At 41.1% G+C, this 13,126-nt stretch overlaps 1 protein-coding gene across 2 annotated transcripts in view; it reads left to right on the top strand.

Moving 5' to 3' along the window:
* apaf1 (apoptotic peptidase activating factor 1) overlaps positions 1–13,126 on the top strand; it is a 54,007-nt gene that overhangs the window by 20,858 nt on the left and 20,023 nt on the right. For both annotated transcript variants that reach the window (XM_037760568.1, XM_037760569.1), the window contains 3 exons: positions 34–159; positions 2,456–2,581; positions 4,104–4,250. In XM_037760568.1, coding sequence (XP_037616496.1) covers positions 34–159; positions 2,456–2,581; positions 4,104–4,250 — 399 coding nt within the window. The remainder of the gene's footprint in view (positions 1–33; positions 160–2,455; positions 2,582–4,103; positions 4,251–13,126) is intronic.

The following is a 13,126-nucleotide window of genomic DNA, read 5'->3' as shown; positions in this document are numbered from 1 at the left end:
AATAATCCGTCTCTTTCTCCTGCTCTCTATAAGTTGTGGGACACCGAAAGTGGAGAGAAGCTGCAGGACATCGAGGCTCACCGGGGAGCCATCCTGTCCTGTCACGTCTCGCCAGACGGATGCCTCTTCGCCACCACCTCTGCTGACAAGACTGCTAAGGTTCAACGCTTACACACACACACACACACACACACACACACGGGATGAGACATTTCTGTTTGTGCTGCCAGTAACAACGTGACCTATTACACATCTTCCCTCAAACCTCCTTCCGAAGTGATTACTTACAGCGCATAACACAGGACGCGTTGCTGCGGGTGAGGCTCTCCAGCAGGGAGGCGAGGGACCTTAGAGATTAGCGTGCAGCAGATGGCCCCCGGGGCCTGGTGAGTTAGCTGCAGGTCAGTCTGTCCTAGTACGCCCACGCCCAGTGATCATTTAGTCTGACTGCAGCTCGCGGACCTGCTGACCTGCCAGCCTGGCAGCAGACCCACCTCCATGTCTGGATGTAGTTTTTGCCAGTTTACCAACACTGCTGCTGCGCTCGACTTTGGCCTGACTTTGACTCACTCAGTGGGCTGTTTTTTAACCTTTCCCCAAGCAGCTCTTAAATCATTGCTTTTCCCACTCAGAAACTCCGTAGCACAGCACATGCCTGAACTGTACTGACACTGTAACGCTCTGGCTCCCTCTCGATGTCATTCATTTTCTTGGATCATGAAAACAGTTGTGGTTCGGCGTTTGATTTATACTTCTCTGTCCAATATTCAACCACAGACCTCTCTTCCTGGATGTCCAGTATTAGAAACAATGCAAAGCCGCTCTCTCGGGCGTTTGTTAAAGCAGTCGATGTGCAGACTGCCACCGAGTTTCACACGGGAATTTGGATTTGGTCGACGCTTACTGTAGAGAACAGCCACTGGGTCGCCGGCCAACCTGGCTTCTGTCAATGGATGGTAGCGAGAGAGAATGTGTGTTTTATGGATTTGGCAAAGATGATAATTGAGGTGTGTGTGTTGTTGGTCAGCAGCCAGCATAGTGCTTGCTCTCCAGACCGAGTAGGGGCTTTTGATAGCTCAAAGCACACACAAACATAAAGCCCCCGGTCTCCATCGATCTGGAGGTCAAACCATGAGTGTCTTTGTTGAGCGCCACAAAAAGATGGAGGCTTCTCTGTTCATTCTTTTTCTTCCAAACTCTCTCCTCTCCCCTTTTCCCTCTTTTTCCTTTCTTTTTTCCACTGACCTTCACATGAATGGGACTCTGTGTGCAGACATAGTTAGCCGGCTGCCAAATGAAGTGTCTAATTATGAGCTGTGTTATTTTCTGTGCGGCACAGGATGTGACCGGGGTAAGGAAGGAACGCAGTGAGAGGAAGAGAAAGGAGGGATGAATACAATGGATGAGAGACAGAAAGTAAATCCAAACAAAGTGAGAGAAAGGAAAGCAGCAGAGAGTGGGAGAGCGCTCATTAACAGTTTCATCATTGTGATGCAGCGTTGTAACAACATTAGCTCTGCATTTCGCACGATTATTAACTCCTATTTATCTCCAGAAGACCTATTAACAGGCGATGACTGGTTTGAGCTACGGAAATAAAACATATTATTAATAAGGCTGTGTTGATATTTATAAGTACATTTCGACTAGAGTATCACACTCTTTCTAAGGGAAGTTCATCTCATCAGCTGCCTTAAACGTGCTTTAAACACACAGTATATACTCTGTATCTATCCTGCGCGGATAAATCAACATGGGGTGGGACCACAGAGATATAAGTAGATGCTCGGAATCTGGTGTATGAATTTATTATAATAATTCATTTATTTTTTATTTCTTTATTATCATTATTATTATTATTTTGTTTATTTTTTATTTTTTATTATTTTTTAAATATATATTTACTTATCTATTTATTATTATTACCATTTTTGTCTCCTCCCTTGTTTTTGAATACTTACTAATTTATTTATTTGTAGTTTATTATTATTATTATTATTAGTAGTTGTAGTATTTTATTTTTTTATATTTCTTATTTATTTATTTTTATAATTTTCTTTTTCTCCACCCTTGTTTATGAATATTGCATTATTGAATATTGAATAATTCATAAAAAAATATTGAATTTGAATATACAGTTACTATCTGTTAATTTATGTACATATTACTTTGTTTGTTGTGGTTTAGGTTGTTGTAGTCATTTTTCCTATAAAAAACTATAAACTATAAAAAGAATGATTCCAGAAAAAAACGAAAACGGGTCATTCTTAAGGTTAGTCACTCACTTCAGCGCTATTGCAATGTAAAATGAAGTAAATGTATCCAATACCTGCAGATTTTTTTCAATAGCCAAAGTCAAAATGTGTAAATTTTAGTTTTTTGGTTGTTATTTTTCACAGTTGATTAACTGATTTCTGCTGTTCAGTCTTCTTGATGCATTACTTTCTTCTCCTAGTTGTGGCACTGTGAATCTTGGCAGTGTATCCACACGCTGAGCGGCCACCAAGACTGCGTCCGAAGCTGCCGGTTCTCCTGGGACAGCCGACGCCTCGCGACAGGAGACGACAACGGAGAGATTCGGGTGAGTGTCCAAAACATTCGGCGTTTTCTTAAAGCTAGGGTTGGGACTCATCTTTTGTTATATTTGTTGAAATTCTCTTCGCATCTTGACAGCAATCAATAAATCAAATGCTCTGACAGAAAAAGGAAAACATCCTGTATCTGCGGCTGTCGCAGGACTGTAATAAACCCGTCCAATCATTGGAATCATTTGTACAGTTATGAGGAAAACGAGGTAGTCAACAGAAGAGTGGAGGTTGATGGAGGTAATTTGGAAGAAAGTACACAGAGGCCTGCCTCAAGATACTCACACACCAAATGACATGTTACTAGTATGAAACCATCCAATTTGCCGTGCAACATGCAAAAACGCAATTACAGCAGTCAACATTTATTCCAGAGATCACCCCATAATTACATCTCATCACTCATTTAGATAAAGTGCTTTCTAACACATCATGATTGCTGCGGCGCTCAGAGGAATGGCTGAGATGAAAGGAAGGAGGCAGGGCTCCCTCTCAGACGAGGGGGGGAGCGGGGAGCTTGTGTGAGGAAGTTGGGATGAAGAGAGCAGGAAGAGGAGGAGATGTCTGACAGTGGGAGGTGAAGGAGAGAACTCGGGCTGCCAAATTGGGTCCCCATGGCTTTGGAATCCGCAGCGCTTGCACACAAACACACAAAATGAAAAGTTGGACTGTGTGAGAGGTAGAGAGGAGGATTCAGAGCCTGCAGTCAACAAAGGGTTAATGCCCTCTGGTGCCCTCTGAGCCAAACTGCTCCATTATCCAGAAATGGACGAAATCCATCAGATCCAATTACATAAAGCGCACTGAAATCTCAACCCCCCGTTTCTATGGAAACCAATGTGAGTCATTCCGCACAACAGCATGCCAAGTGTTAAATATAGCTGTACGTGTGATGTGTCATTGTCAAATGGACATGGCATGTGAACAGTTGCATAACAGCTGCAATCGGCATGATGCGCTGCACAACCATCGTTTCATTATATATGAGGTGCTTTATGGGTAATTTCTCATTTGGATTCACGCGGCAAATTGTCTTCATTGTCCATTTTATTGTGTGTGAAGGTTCGTCTTGACCTTTAGAAATAGAAGTTTGACCTTCATACACAGATGGCGTTTATTTGTTATCACATGACCTAAGCATGGGGATTTGGTGTCTGTTTTTTTGGTCTCCTGTTATCACACGAACAAAATGCAATACTTAGGTCATGTGATAATAACTAAACCATCTCCATGGCAACTGTGCAAACTCCAGCTGTTGATACAGGCCTCAATATGGACCTCGCCATAGGAATTTATTTATTTTTATAGCACAGGCAGCCAGATATGTAAATGCCAACACAGCCAGCATAAATCCAAAATAATGTAATAATTACATATAATGTAAAACATGCAGTTTTTTTTTAATTTGCACGTTGGGTCTTGAATGTTTAACTTGCTAAGTCTGACATCTTTGTTGTTTATCAGTGACATTTATGTTGTGATTTTGTGTATAATATGTACGTCTGTCTATCATCACAGCTCTGGAGTGTCAAGGACGGCTCTCTGCTGAGGATTTGTTCCCGTGAAGGTAAAGACGGCATGGACTCGCTCCACGGAGGCTGGGTGACTGACCTGCACTTCTCCCCAGACAACTCTCTTCTGGTCTCCACTGGCGGCTACATCAAGGTATGTTAACACGATACACACATGTTTCACGTAGACTTTGGGACTCAAAGTCTATGTTGGATGTATGGACTCACAGGGAAGTAGAGGACACAGTTTTGGTCGGTGGAATTGCATTTTATTTAGCATCTTATGCCTTCATTAGAGTGTAGAGAGAGAAACAGAAAATAAGGAGGGGGTGAGAGGGATGGGTAATAATATGCAACAAATGTCTCCAGCCGGACTTGAACTGGGGATGTTCCGGTCTATGGTTGGTGGTGATTTTTTAGGGATTATTTGGGCAGAAATTTGCCTTTTCTTTGACAGATAAAACACAGTCAGGCCCCTAGCCAGGTTGAAACCAGTGATGTTTCGGTTTCATGACATGCATCTTAGACCCCTAGGCTAAGAATAATAAAATAGAGTACTATTGCATATTAAATTGCAAAATAATAGATAGATAAGATAAGATAGATACTTTATTGATCCTGAGGGGAATTCGTTCATCCCGTGGCTTATCAATACATACAAAACACCAATACACACAGGACTGCAGAACAGAAACATCAGAATAAATACACAGCAATGACGTGATGAGCTGTCACTATAATGGAGGTGATGCAAATGTACAGTGATTAAAAGTCATTATAAAGTAAAACAGTCCAATAATTAAGATTACTATGGATAATATAAAATACAAATTGCTGCATTCACACCAGATCCGGCGGTGCAGCGAAAACGCAAGTCCTCCCATTCGTTTTGAATCGGGGCAGTGCGTTGTGTCTGCGTCTGCGTCTGCGTCTGCGTCTGCGTCTGCGTCTGCATCTGCATCTGCGGCTGCGGCTGCGGCTGCGTCTGCGGCTTCGGCCGCGGCTTCGGCTGCAGCTGCGGCTTCGGCTGCGGCTGCTACAGGGAGTGCCGGAAAAAAAAATTGCAGCGTCCTAAAAAGTAGAAAATGAATCAACTTCTGGAGGAACACAACCCGACGGCTTGCTGCGGTGGCCATTCACTTAACCGGCAGTCCAGAGCTGTACAACCCAGCCACGAGGGAACAAAAGACGTTAATTGTCATGTAGTTAATGGGCCATTAAAGTGACTCTCCTACACTGCACCACAACCCTGTGGCGAATAGCCGGTAACTGACTGGCACACAAATATTAAATAATGATGTTCAAGTAGTGTATTTGTGTTGTAGTGTAGAGTTTTAACAATGACCTCTTAAGATCTGATTGTAATGTATCTGCTGCATATGCATTATGCAACAACCTGGTAGTTGGCACCTAAATGCACTGTGTGCCTCCTCCTGCCCACGCTTAAACTTGAGTATATGCTGTACACATGAAGTCACCTCCGCAAAGTTATGCAGTATAATCCACTCTGCACGCCTCTTGTTTGGTTTTCAACAATATATCCTTGTGTGTGTGTGTGTGTGTGTGAGAGGGGAGAGTGATGTGTCTCAGTAAAAACAATACAGAAATGCTCCCAACATGCACCATTGTTACATTAACTAGAGGAGCATTGCAGTGGTGCAAGTTTACATATAAACACTCATTACCTGAGGGAGTGATATCAATGCCTCTGTGTGACGTGACTGGAATAGTGTGAGTGTGTGTGTGTGTGTGTGTGTGTAGCTCTTTCTTATTGCCTTCACTTTTACAGGAGATGGGGTCACAGAGCGGACAGTCTCAGCTGTGCTCTGATTGGCTATTTGCTGGGCAATGATGTAATCCTCAAGGGAGAGCAGCTCTGATCGATGAGGCTTTATATCTCAGATTACTCCTGATACTGTGTGTGGGGTCCTGTTGTGTGCGTGAATACGTGCATGCGCGCCTTTGTTTATACCTGCTTGTGTGGGTCGACAGAGATGTTACTGTTGAAGTGTTGGAAGGCAGCGGTAGCAGATTTTTCTAAACAGATGGCCAAAAACACGTCCTAATCTCGTCTACAGCAGATTCATGTTGGCATTGTAAAGCCTGGAAATTAGCTTAATGAGAACCTCATATATTTATTTTACTAAATACCGTTACCTTTTATATTTGTTATAGATTTTCAGAAAACTCAGCTACACAAAAACACATAATTTCCTTCAAGGTACACATCGCACACGCTGTTTAAAGGGCAGAGTAAAAAGCCTCAGTAGGCTATTAAAAAGAAAGATGAGGTGCTACTAAGAACCTGTAACATGACATCATATGTGAGAATAGAGACTTAAAGGTTTGAATTTACTGCCTTTCTAACAGAAAAGAAAAGAGTGTAAGGTCGTACTTGAATTAATGCAAAGCACTAAAACCAACTGAGGATATAGATAATAGGGGCCACTTATGGGTGGATTCCAGATTTGTGATTGTGTACCAATAGGGCTGTCTAAATATTATAATAATTCATGTCCATCAATATGTGTGTATGTCGATATAAATGAAGTCAGTATTTCTACTGAGCTCAAAGATTCCCTCAAGCTTAAAGAAATAGTTTTTTTTGGGGAAATTCACTGATTTGCTTTCTTTGTTGCCTAAACCTAAAGAAGTTGTAGTTTTGTTGCCTAAACCTAACGAAGCCTTTTTGTTTGTGTTCAAAACGTGTCAAACATTCAGTTTTATAAGATGTTAGATGGTGTTGCTTTGACTGTTACAACGTAGTAGGTGCAGTAGGCCCCTACTGACCCACATCTATGGTGCTTATAGCGACTGATAATGCCTATTTAATTGCCTGATAACAGGCGAATCCGGTGGTTTCTTTGCTATTTGAATCCCTTGCTGTACTTTTTGAATCATAGTTTAGTTTATTTGAGAAGGTTTCTTGGTCTCCTCTCAGTCCTTCCACTGGGTCTTGGGATGTCTTGTTTGACAATGATTACCAAACATTGAACCGTCTGAGGTTCTCCGCTTGGACAAATCTGTCGGGGCTTTAGTGCAGAAGAAAAATGTGTTTACTATTATTATTATTATTCAGTGGGTTTTATTTTCCATCTTATGGTATGCATTCTATGTATTCTGTTTCATTACATTTTTTATCTTATTTTTATCTTTTATAATGTGTTTCTTGATGCGTTTTATGTTTCATGAAAATGCTGAAATGTCCTGTGTAAATAAACTTCCTTAAATATCTGAAATCGTAAATCTTCAGATTCATCTTAAATCATCAAAAGTGATGTGATGTAACTCCTACCTGTGGTCGTTCGCTGCAGTACTAGTGTCCAACTTTCTCTTGTTGGCACGCTTCCTTTGGGGCTTCGCTGACTCACCGTCAGCGGCCCCAAAGCTCTTAGAGGGAGGGGCGTTATTCACGCCCGTCTGCGGTTGATCCCCAATTGACAGGTTAACCATGAGCTGTGTTAGCTCCTTCATGGGCTTATCCTCTGTCACTGCCTGAAACACATTATATTTTGTTTGGATCATTTGTCATTTGTCATTTTTGTCTCTATTACATTACTTTACATTTATTAACTGTTCATAAAATATTTCATCCAGTAGTAGAGTTTCGCAAATAAATCACCACATTTACTAAACTTACTCTACGGAAGTTCTTCTTCTTTCTTTTGGGCTTTGCCTCTTTGCGTTGCCTAGGCAAGTTGTTCATCTTCCTTCGGGACTTTGCTGGTTGACCGTCAGCGGCCCCGGAGCGCTCGCAGGGAGGAGCGTTATTCTCGCCCGTCTGCCAATTAAAAGGACGAGGTTCGTCCCCAATTGATAGGTTAGCCATTAGAAGCGTTAGCTCCTTCATGGCCTCATCATCCTCTCTGACTGCCTGAAACACATAATATTTTGTTTGGATCATGTCAGTTTAACCTTAAAAAAGCTAAAACAAAAGTGTTTCTGCTTTTACTACAAATACCAAAAGGTCAGAGGGCTCTATTACATTACTTTACATTTATTAAGTGTTCATGAAATATTTCAACAAGTATCAGAATTTCAAAAATAAGTCATCACATTTACTAAACTTACTCTGCGTTGTCTATACACGTCGCTCTGCTTTGTGGTAGACATGGTTTTCGATGTGTTCAGACGACTACCTGACTTCAGATATGTTTCTGACTGCTCTCAACCGTGGGAAGATATGAAAAGATGAACCCAATTCAGCTGTTGTATAGGTAAACTCCTGAGGAGTTCAATGGCTTCGTGACATCAATGTGACATCATTGTCACAAAGCATGGAATATACAGTAATATTCTAATGATCATTCCACTGGTAGTCACGGAAACAGAGATGGAGTTAAATGGAGTTTATAACTGAACTTGTCGTCACAGCAACCTGTGGTGTTTACTTTATGTGCCACTTCATGATAATAAATAGATCCTGATGGCCAGGTTGGCACCTTGCATGACAGCCTCTGCCATCAATGTATGAATGTGTGTGTGAATGGGTGAATGTTGACATGTAGTGTAAAGCGCTTTGAGTGGTTGGAACACTAGAAAGGCGCAGTTTGGGGCAAGTCATAGTCAAATCAGCACACTGACACAGTAACAGCTGTTGTTGTCTGTTGGGCTTGAGTTTGCCATGTTATGATTTGAGCATATATTTGTTATGCTAAATTCAGTACCTGTGAGGGTTTCTGGACAATATTTGTCATTGTTTTGTGTTGTTAATTGATTTCCAATCATAAATATGTACATACATTTGCATAAAGTGTTTGCTTTGTCCACTCCCATGTTGATGAGTTGTAGCCTTTGTTGCCTAAACCTAAAGAAGTTGTAGTTTTTGTTGACTAAACCTAAAGAAGTTGTAGTTTTTGTTGCCTAAACCTAAAGAAGTTGTAGTTTTTGTTGCCTTAACCTAAAGAAGTTGTAGTTTTTGTTGACTAAACCTAAAGAAATTGTAGTTTTTGTTGCCTAAACCTAAAGAAGTTGTAGTTTTTGTTGCCTAAACCTAAAGAAGTTGTAGTTTTTGTTGCCTTAACCTAAAGAAGTTGTAGTTTTTGTTGACTAAACCTAAAGAAATTGTAGTTTTTGTTGCCTAAACCTAAAGAAGTTGTAGTTTTTGTTGCCTAAACCTAAAGAAGTTGTAGTTTTTGTTGCCTTAACCTAAAGAAGTTGTAGTTTTGTTGCCTAAACCTAACTGGGTTTTTTTGCAGTGCAAATTAATAAATACACATGGTATAAAAAATGACAGAATTAGCGAAAAGGCCATTTTTCATCTGTATTCCCTGGCCGTGGTGTTACTAAAGGCTTTCCTAAAACACATCGAAAACAAAAACCGGGCATGCAGTATAAAAGTCTTCCTAAAATACAATACGTATTGTTCATATTTGTTTTTCTAAATATAGATTTGTACCTGTTTTACCCTATAAACTGTGACCAAACTGGAAACCAAACTGTCACAGCCATTGAAGTCTAACATACAGTTGATTAAAAAGGAAAAATAAGGCATTAGCATGACTGCATCCAGCTAGCCAGGACTTTCTGGTGTACCAGCTACAAGAGAAGCCTCGCATATACTGCTTCCCTTTTTCACTAGCCTGCTGTTTTATTACAAGGTGGGGTTGATCTTGGCCCAGCTCTTTCACCTGTAGTTTATCCGCCAAAGTTCTCCTCTGAACGACTCTTGGAGGAGAGATTTTACCGAGTTAGGGTTTGGTCTTGAAGTAGTGGTTGTGCTCACCATTGTCATGCAGTTAAAATGCCCCCCGTAGAGACAAGTCCTGACTTTAGCAGTAGTTGGCTTGGGGGCGATAAAATAATCGCCCTTTTCAGATTAGATTTGAGGACGCCGATTGGCTAAATTGAATGTCATATGTTCATATCTTGAATCAGCAATTGGCTAAACTGCTACACAGACCCGCCTGTTGTGGGCGATTTCTCCGTCACCCCAGAGCTGAACTCCAGACATACATTTGACATTTTGCACAGATGATTTTCTGTCATATTTTACACATATTACTGGGTGAATTCCATATTTGAAACAGACAAATATTGCCAATTTATATCATTTATTGGCTGTGTGTGGCTGAAGGAGGGTAACGCCATAGTGCTCCCTATTGGCCAGCCGCCACTGCTCGACAGACTATCACAGTCTGAGAGACAAACACTCACAGTCATGCAATCACTGCATGGCTGTGCGCGGCTGAAGGAGGGCAGCGCCATGGCGTCCTCTATTGGACAGCCTCCCCTGGTCAGCCGACTATCACAGTCTGGCTGACACAGAGACAGACAACCATTCACACTCATGCAATCACTGCATGTCTTTGAACCCACAAAAATGTACAACCGGAGCATGATGAGGTTCAGCGTGGCGTCCGGCAAAGGGGGACCGTTCTCATTGGTCCCTCTTGTCGTTCAGTGACCTATATGATGAGCATTTAATCCACACATTAGTAAAGGTTGAACCTGTAACTTCCCGATAACTAAAGACATTTTTGATCAGAATTTCTTTAGAACAAGTTGAAGTGTGTTGTTGTCATAAGAGAACCTACCTGATTCGGCCGGCACGCGAACGACGGCTGCTCCTCTGTTGCTGTCCTCGTCGTGTCTGCTTCATGACTTGGACCATGCGATGCCACGAGTGTCTGTGTACAATAAACCTTGTTTGAATCTCTTGAATCTTAACAGTAAATGAAACCCCCCAAACTCCAAATATGCCAAATGTCCAATTTTTCTACCGATCAGATTTCAAATAAATTGATTCCAGGTGTGTGTTGGCATTAGAGAACCTACCTGTTTTTGTGAGCACCCTTTCTTGGTTTCCTCTCAGTCCCTTCACTGGGTTTTGGGATGTCTTGTTTGACAACGATTACCAAACTTGGACCGTCTGAGGTTCTCCGCTTGGAAACAGCGCGCCTGCCTTTGTTGGTTTCCAGGTCGTGCTGTTTCTTCTTCCTGTCGGGGCTTTAGTGCAGAAGAAAAATGTGTTTACTATTATTATTATTATTATTATTATTATTATTATTATTCAGTTTTATTTTCCCTCTTATGTTATGCATTTTATGTATTCTGTTTCATTACATTTTTTATCTTATTTTTATCTTTTATAATGTGTTTCTTGATGCTTTTAATGTTTCATGAAAATGCTGAAATGTCCTATGTAAAAAAACTTCCTTAAATATCTGTAGTCTTAAATCTTCAGTGTAAATCATCAAAAGTGAAGTGATGTAACTCCTACCTGTGGTCGTGCGCTGCAGGGCTAGCGTCCAACGTTCTTTTGTTGGCACGCTTCCTTTGGGGCTTCGTTGACTCATCGTCAGCGGCCCCAGAGCGCTTACAGGCAGGGGCGTTATTCACGCCCGTCTGCTGTTGATCCCCAATTGACAGGTTAGCCATGAGCCGTGTTCGCTCGTTCATGGGCTTATCCTCTCTGACGGCCTGAAACACATTATATTTTGTTTGGATCATTTGTCATTTTAACCTTAAAAAGCTAAAACAAAAGTTTCTCTGCTTTTACTACCAAAAGGTCAGAGCGAGGGCTCTGTTACATTACTTTACATTCATTAAGTGTTCATAAAATATTTCATCCAGTAGTAGAATTTCACAAATAAATCATCCCATTTACTAAACTTACTCTGCGTCTACGGAGGTTGTTCTTCTTTCTTTTGGGCTTTGCCTCTTTGCATTGCCTACGCAAGTTATTCCTCTTCCTACGGGGCTTTGCTGGTTGATCGTCAGCGGCCTCGGAGCGCTCGGAGGGAGGGGCGTTATTTACGCTCGTCTGCCAATTCATAGGACAAGGCTCATCCTCAATTGACAGGGGAGACATTTGAAGCGTTACCTCCATCATGTCGTCATCCACCTCTCTGACTGCCTGAAACACATTATATTTTGTTTTGGTCATCTGTCATTTTAACCTTAAAAAAGCTAAAACAAAAGTGTTTCTGCCTTTACTACAAATACCAAAAGGTCAGAGGGCTCTATTACATTACTTTACATACATTAAGTGTTCATAAAATATTTCATCCAGTAGTAGAATTTCACAAATAAATCATCACATTTACTAAACTTACTCTGCGTCTACTGAAGTTGTTCTTCTTTCTTTTGGGCTTTGCCTCTTTGCGTTGCCTACGCAAGTTGTTCATCTTCCTTCGGGACTTTGCTGGTTGACTTTCAGCGGCCCCGGAGCGCTCAGAGGGAGGGGCGTTATTGTTGCCCGTCTGCCAATTAAAAGGACCATGTTCGTCCCCAATTGACATGTTAGCCATGTGAAGCGTTACCTCCATCATGACCTCATCATCCTCTCTGACTGCCTGGAACACATAATATTTTGTTTCGATCATCTGTCATTTCAACCTTAAAAAAGCTAAAACAGAAGTGTATCTGCTTTTACTACTAATACCAAAAGGTCAGAGGGCTCTATTACATTACTTTACATTTATTAAGTGTTCATGAAATATTTCAACCAGTATTAGAATTTCACAAATAAGTCATCACATTTACTAAACTTACTCTGCGTTGTCTATACACGTTGCTCTGCATTGTGGTAGACATGGTTTTCGATGTGTTCAGACGACTATCTGATTTCAGATATGTTTCTGACTGCTCTCAACCGTATGGAAGATATGAAAAGATGAACCCAATTCATCTGTTCTATAGGTAAAAACTGAGGAATTCAATGGCTTTGTGACATTAATGGCTTTGTGACATCAATGGCTTTGTGACATCAATGGCTTTGTGACATCAATGTGACATCATTGTCACAAAGCATGGAATATACAGTAATATTCCAATGATCATTCCACTGGTAGTCACGGAAACAGAGATGGAGTTAAATGGAGTTTAGAACTGAACTTGTCGTCACAGCAACCTGTGGTGTTTACTTTATGTTCCACTTCATGATAATAAATAAATCCTGATGGTCAGGTTGGCAGCATATTTTTAATGCTAAATGCAGTACCTGTGAGGGTTTCTGGACAATATTTGTCATTTTTTTGTGTTGATAATTGATTTCCAATAATAAATATATGCATACATTGGCATAAA

This window comes from Sebastes umbrosus, chromosome 23, assembly GCF_015220745.1.
Source record: "Sebastes umbrosus isolate fSebUmb1 chromosome 23, fSebUmb1.pri, whole genome shotgun sequence".
In the NCBI taxonomy this organism is placed as follows: domain Eukaryota; kingdom Metazoa; phylum Chordata; class Actinopteri; order Perciformes; family Sebastidae; genus Sebastes; species Sebastes umbrosus.
The sequence above is the reverse complement of the archived record's forward strand: the minus strand, read 5'-3'. Positions and strand labels throughout refer to the sequence as shown.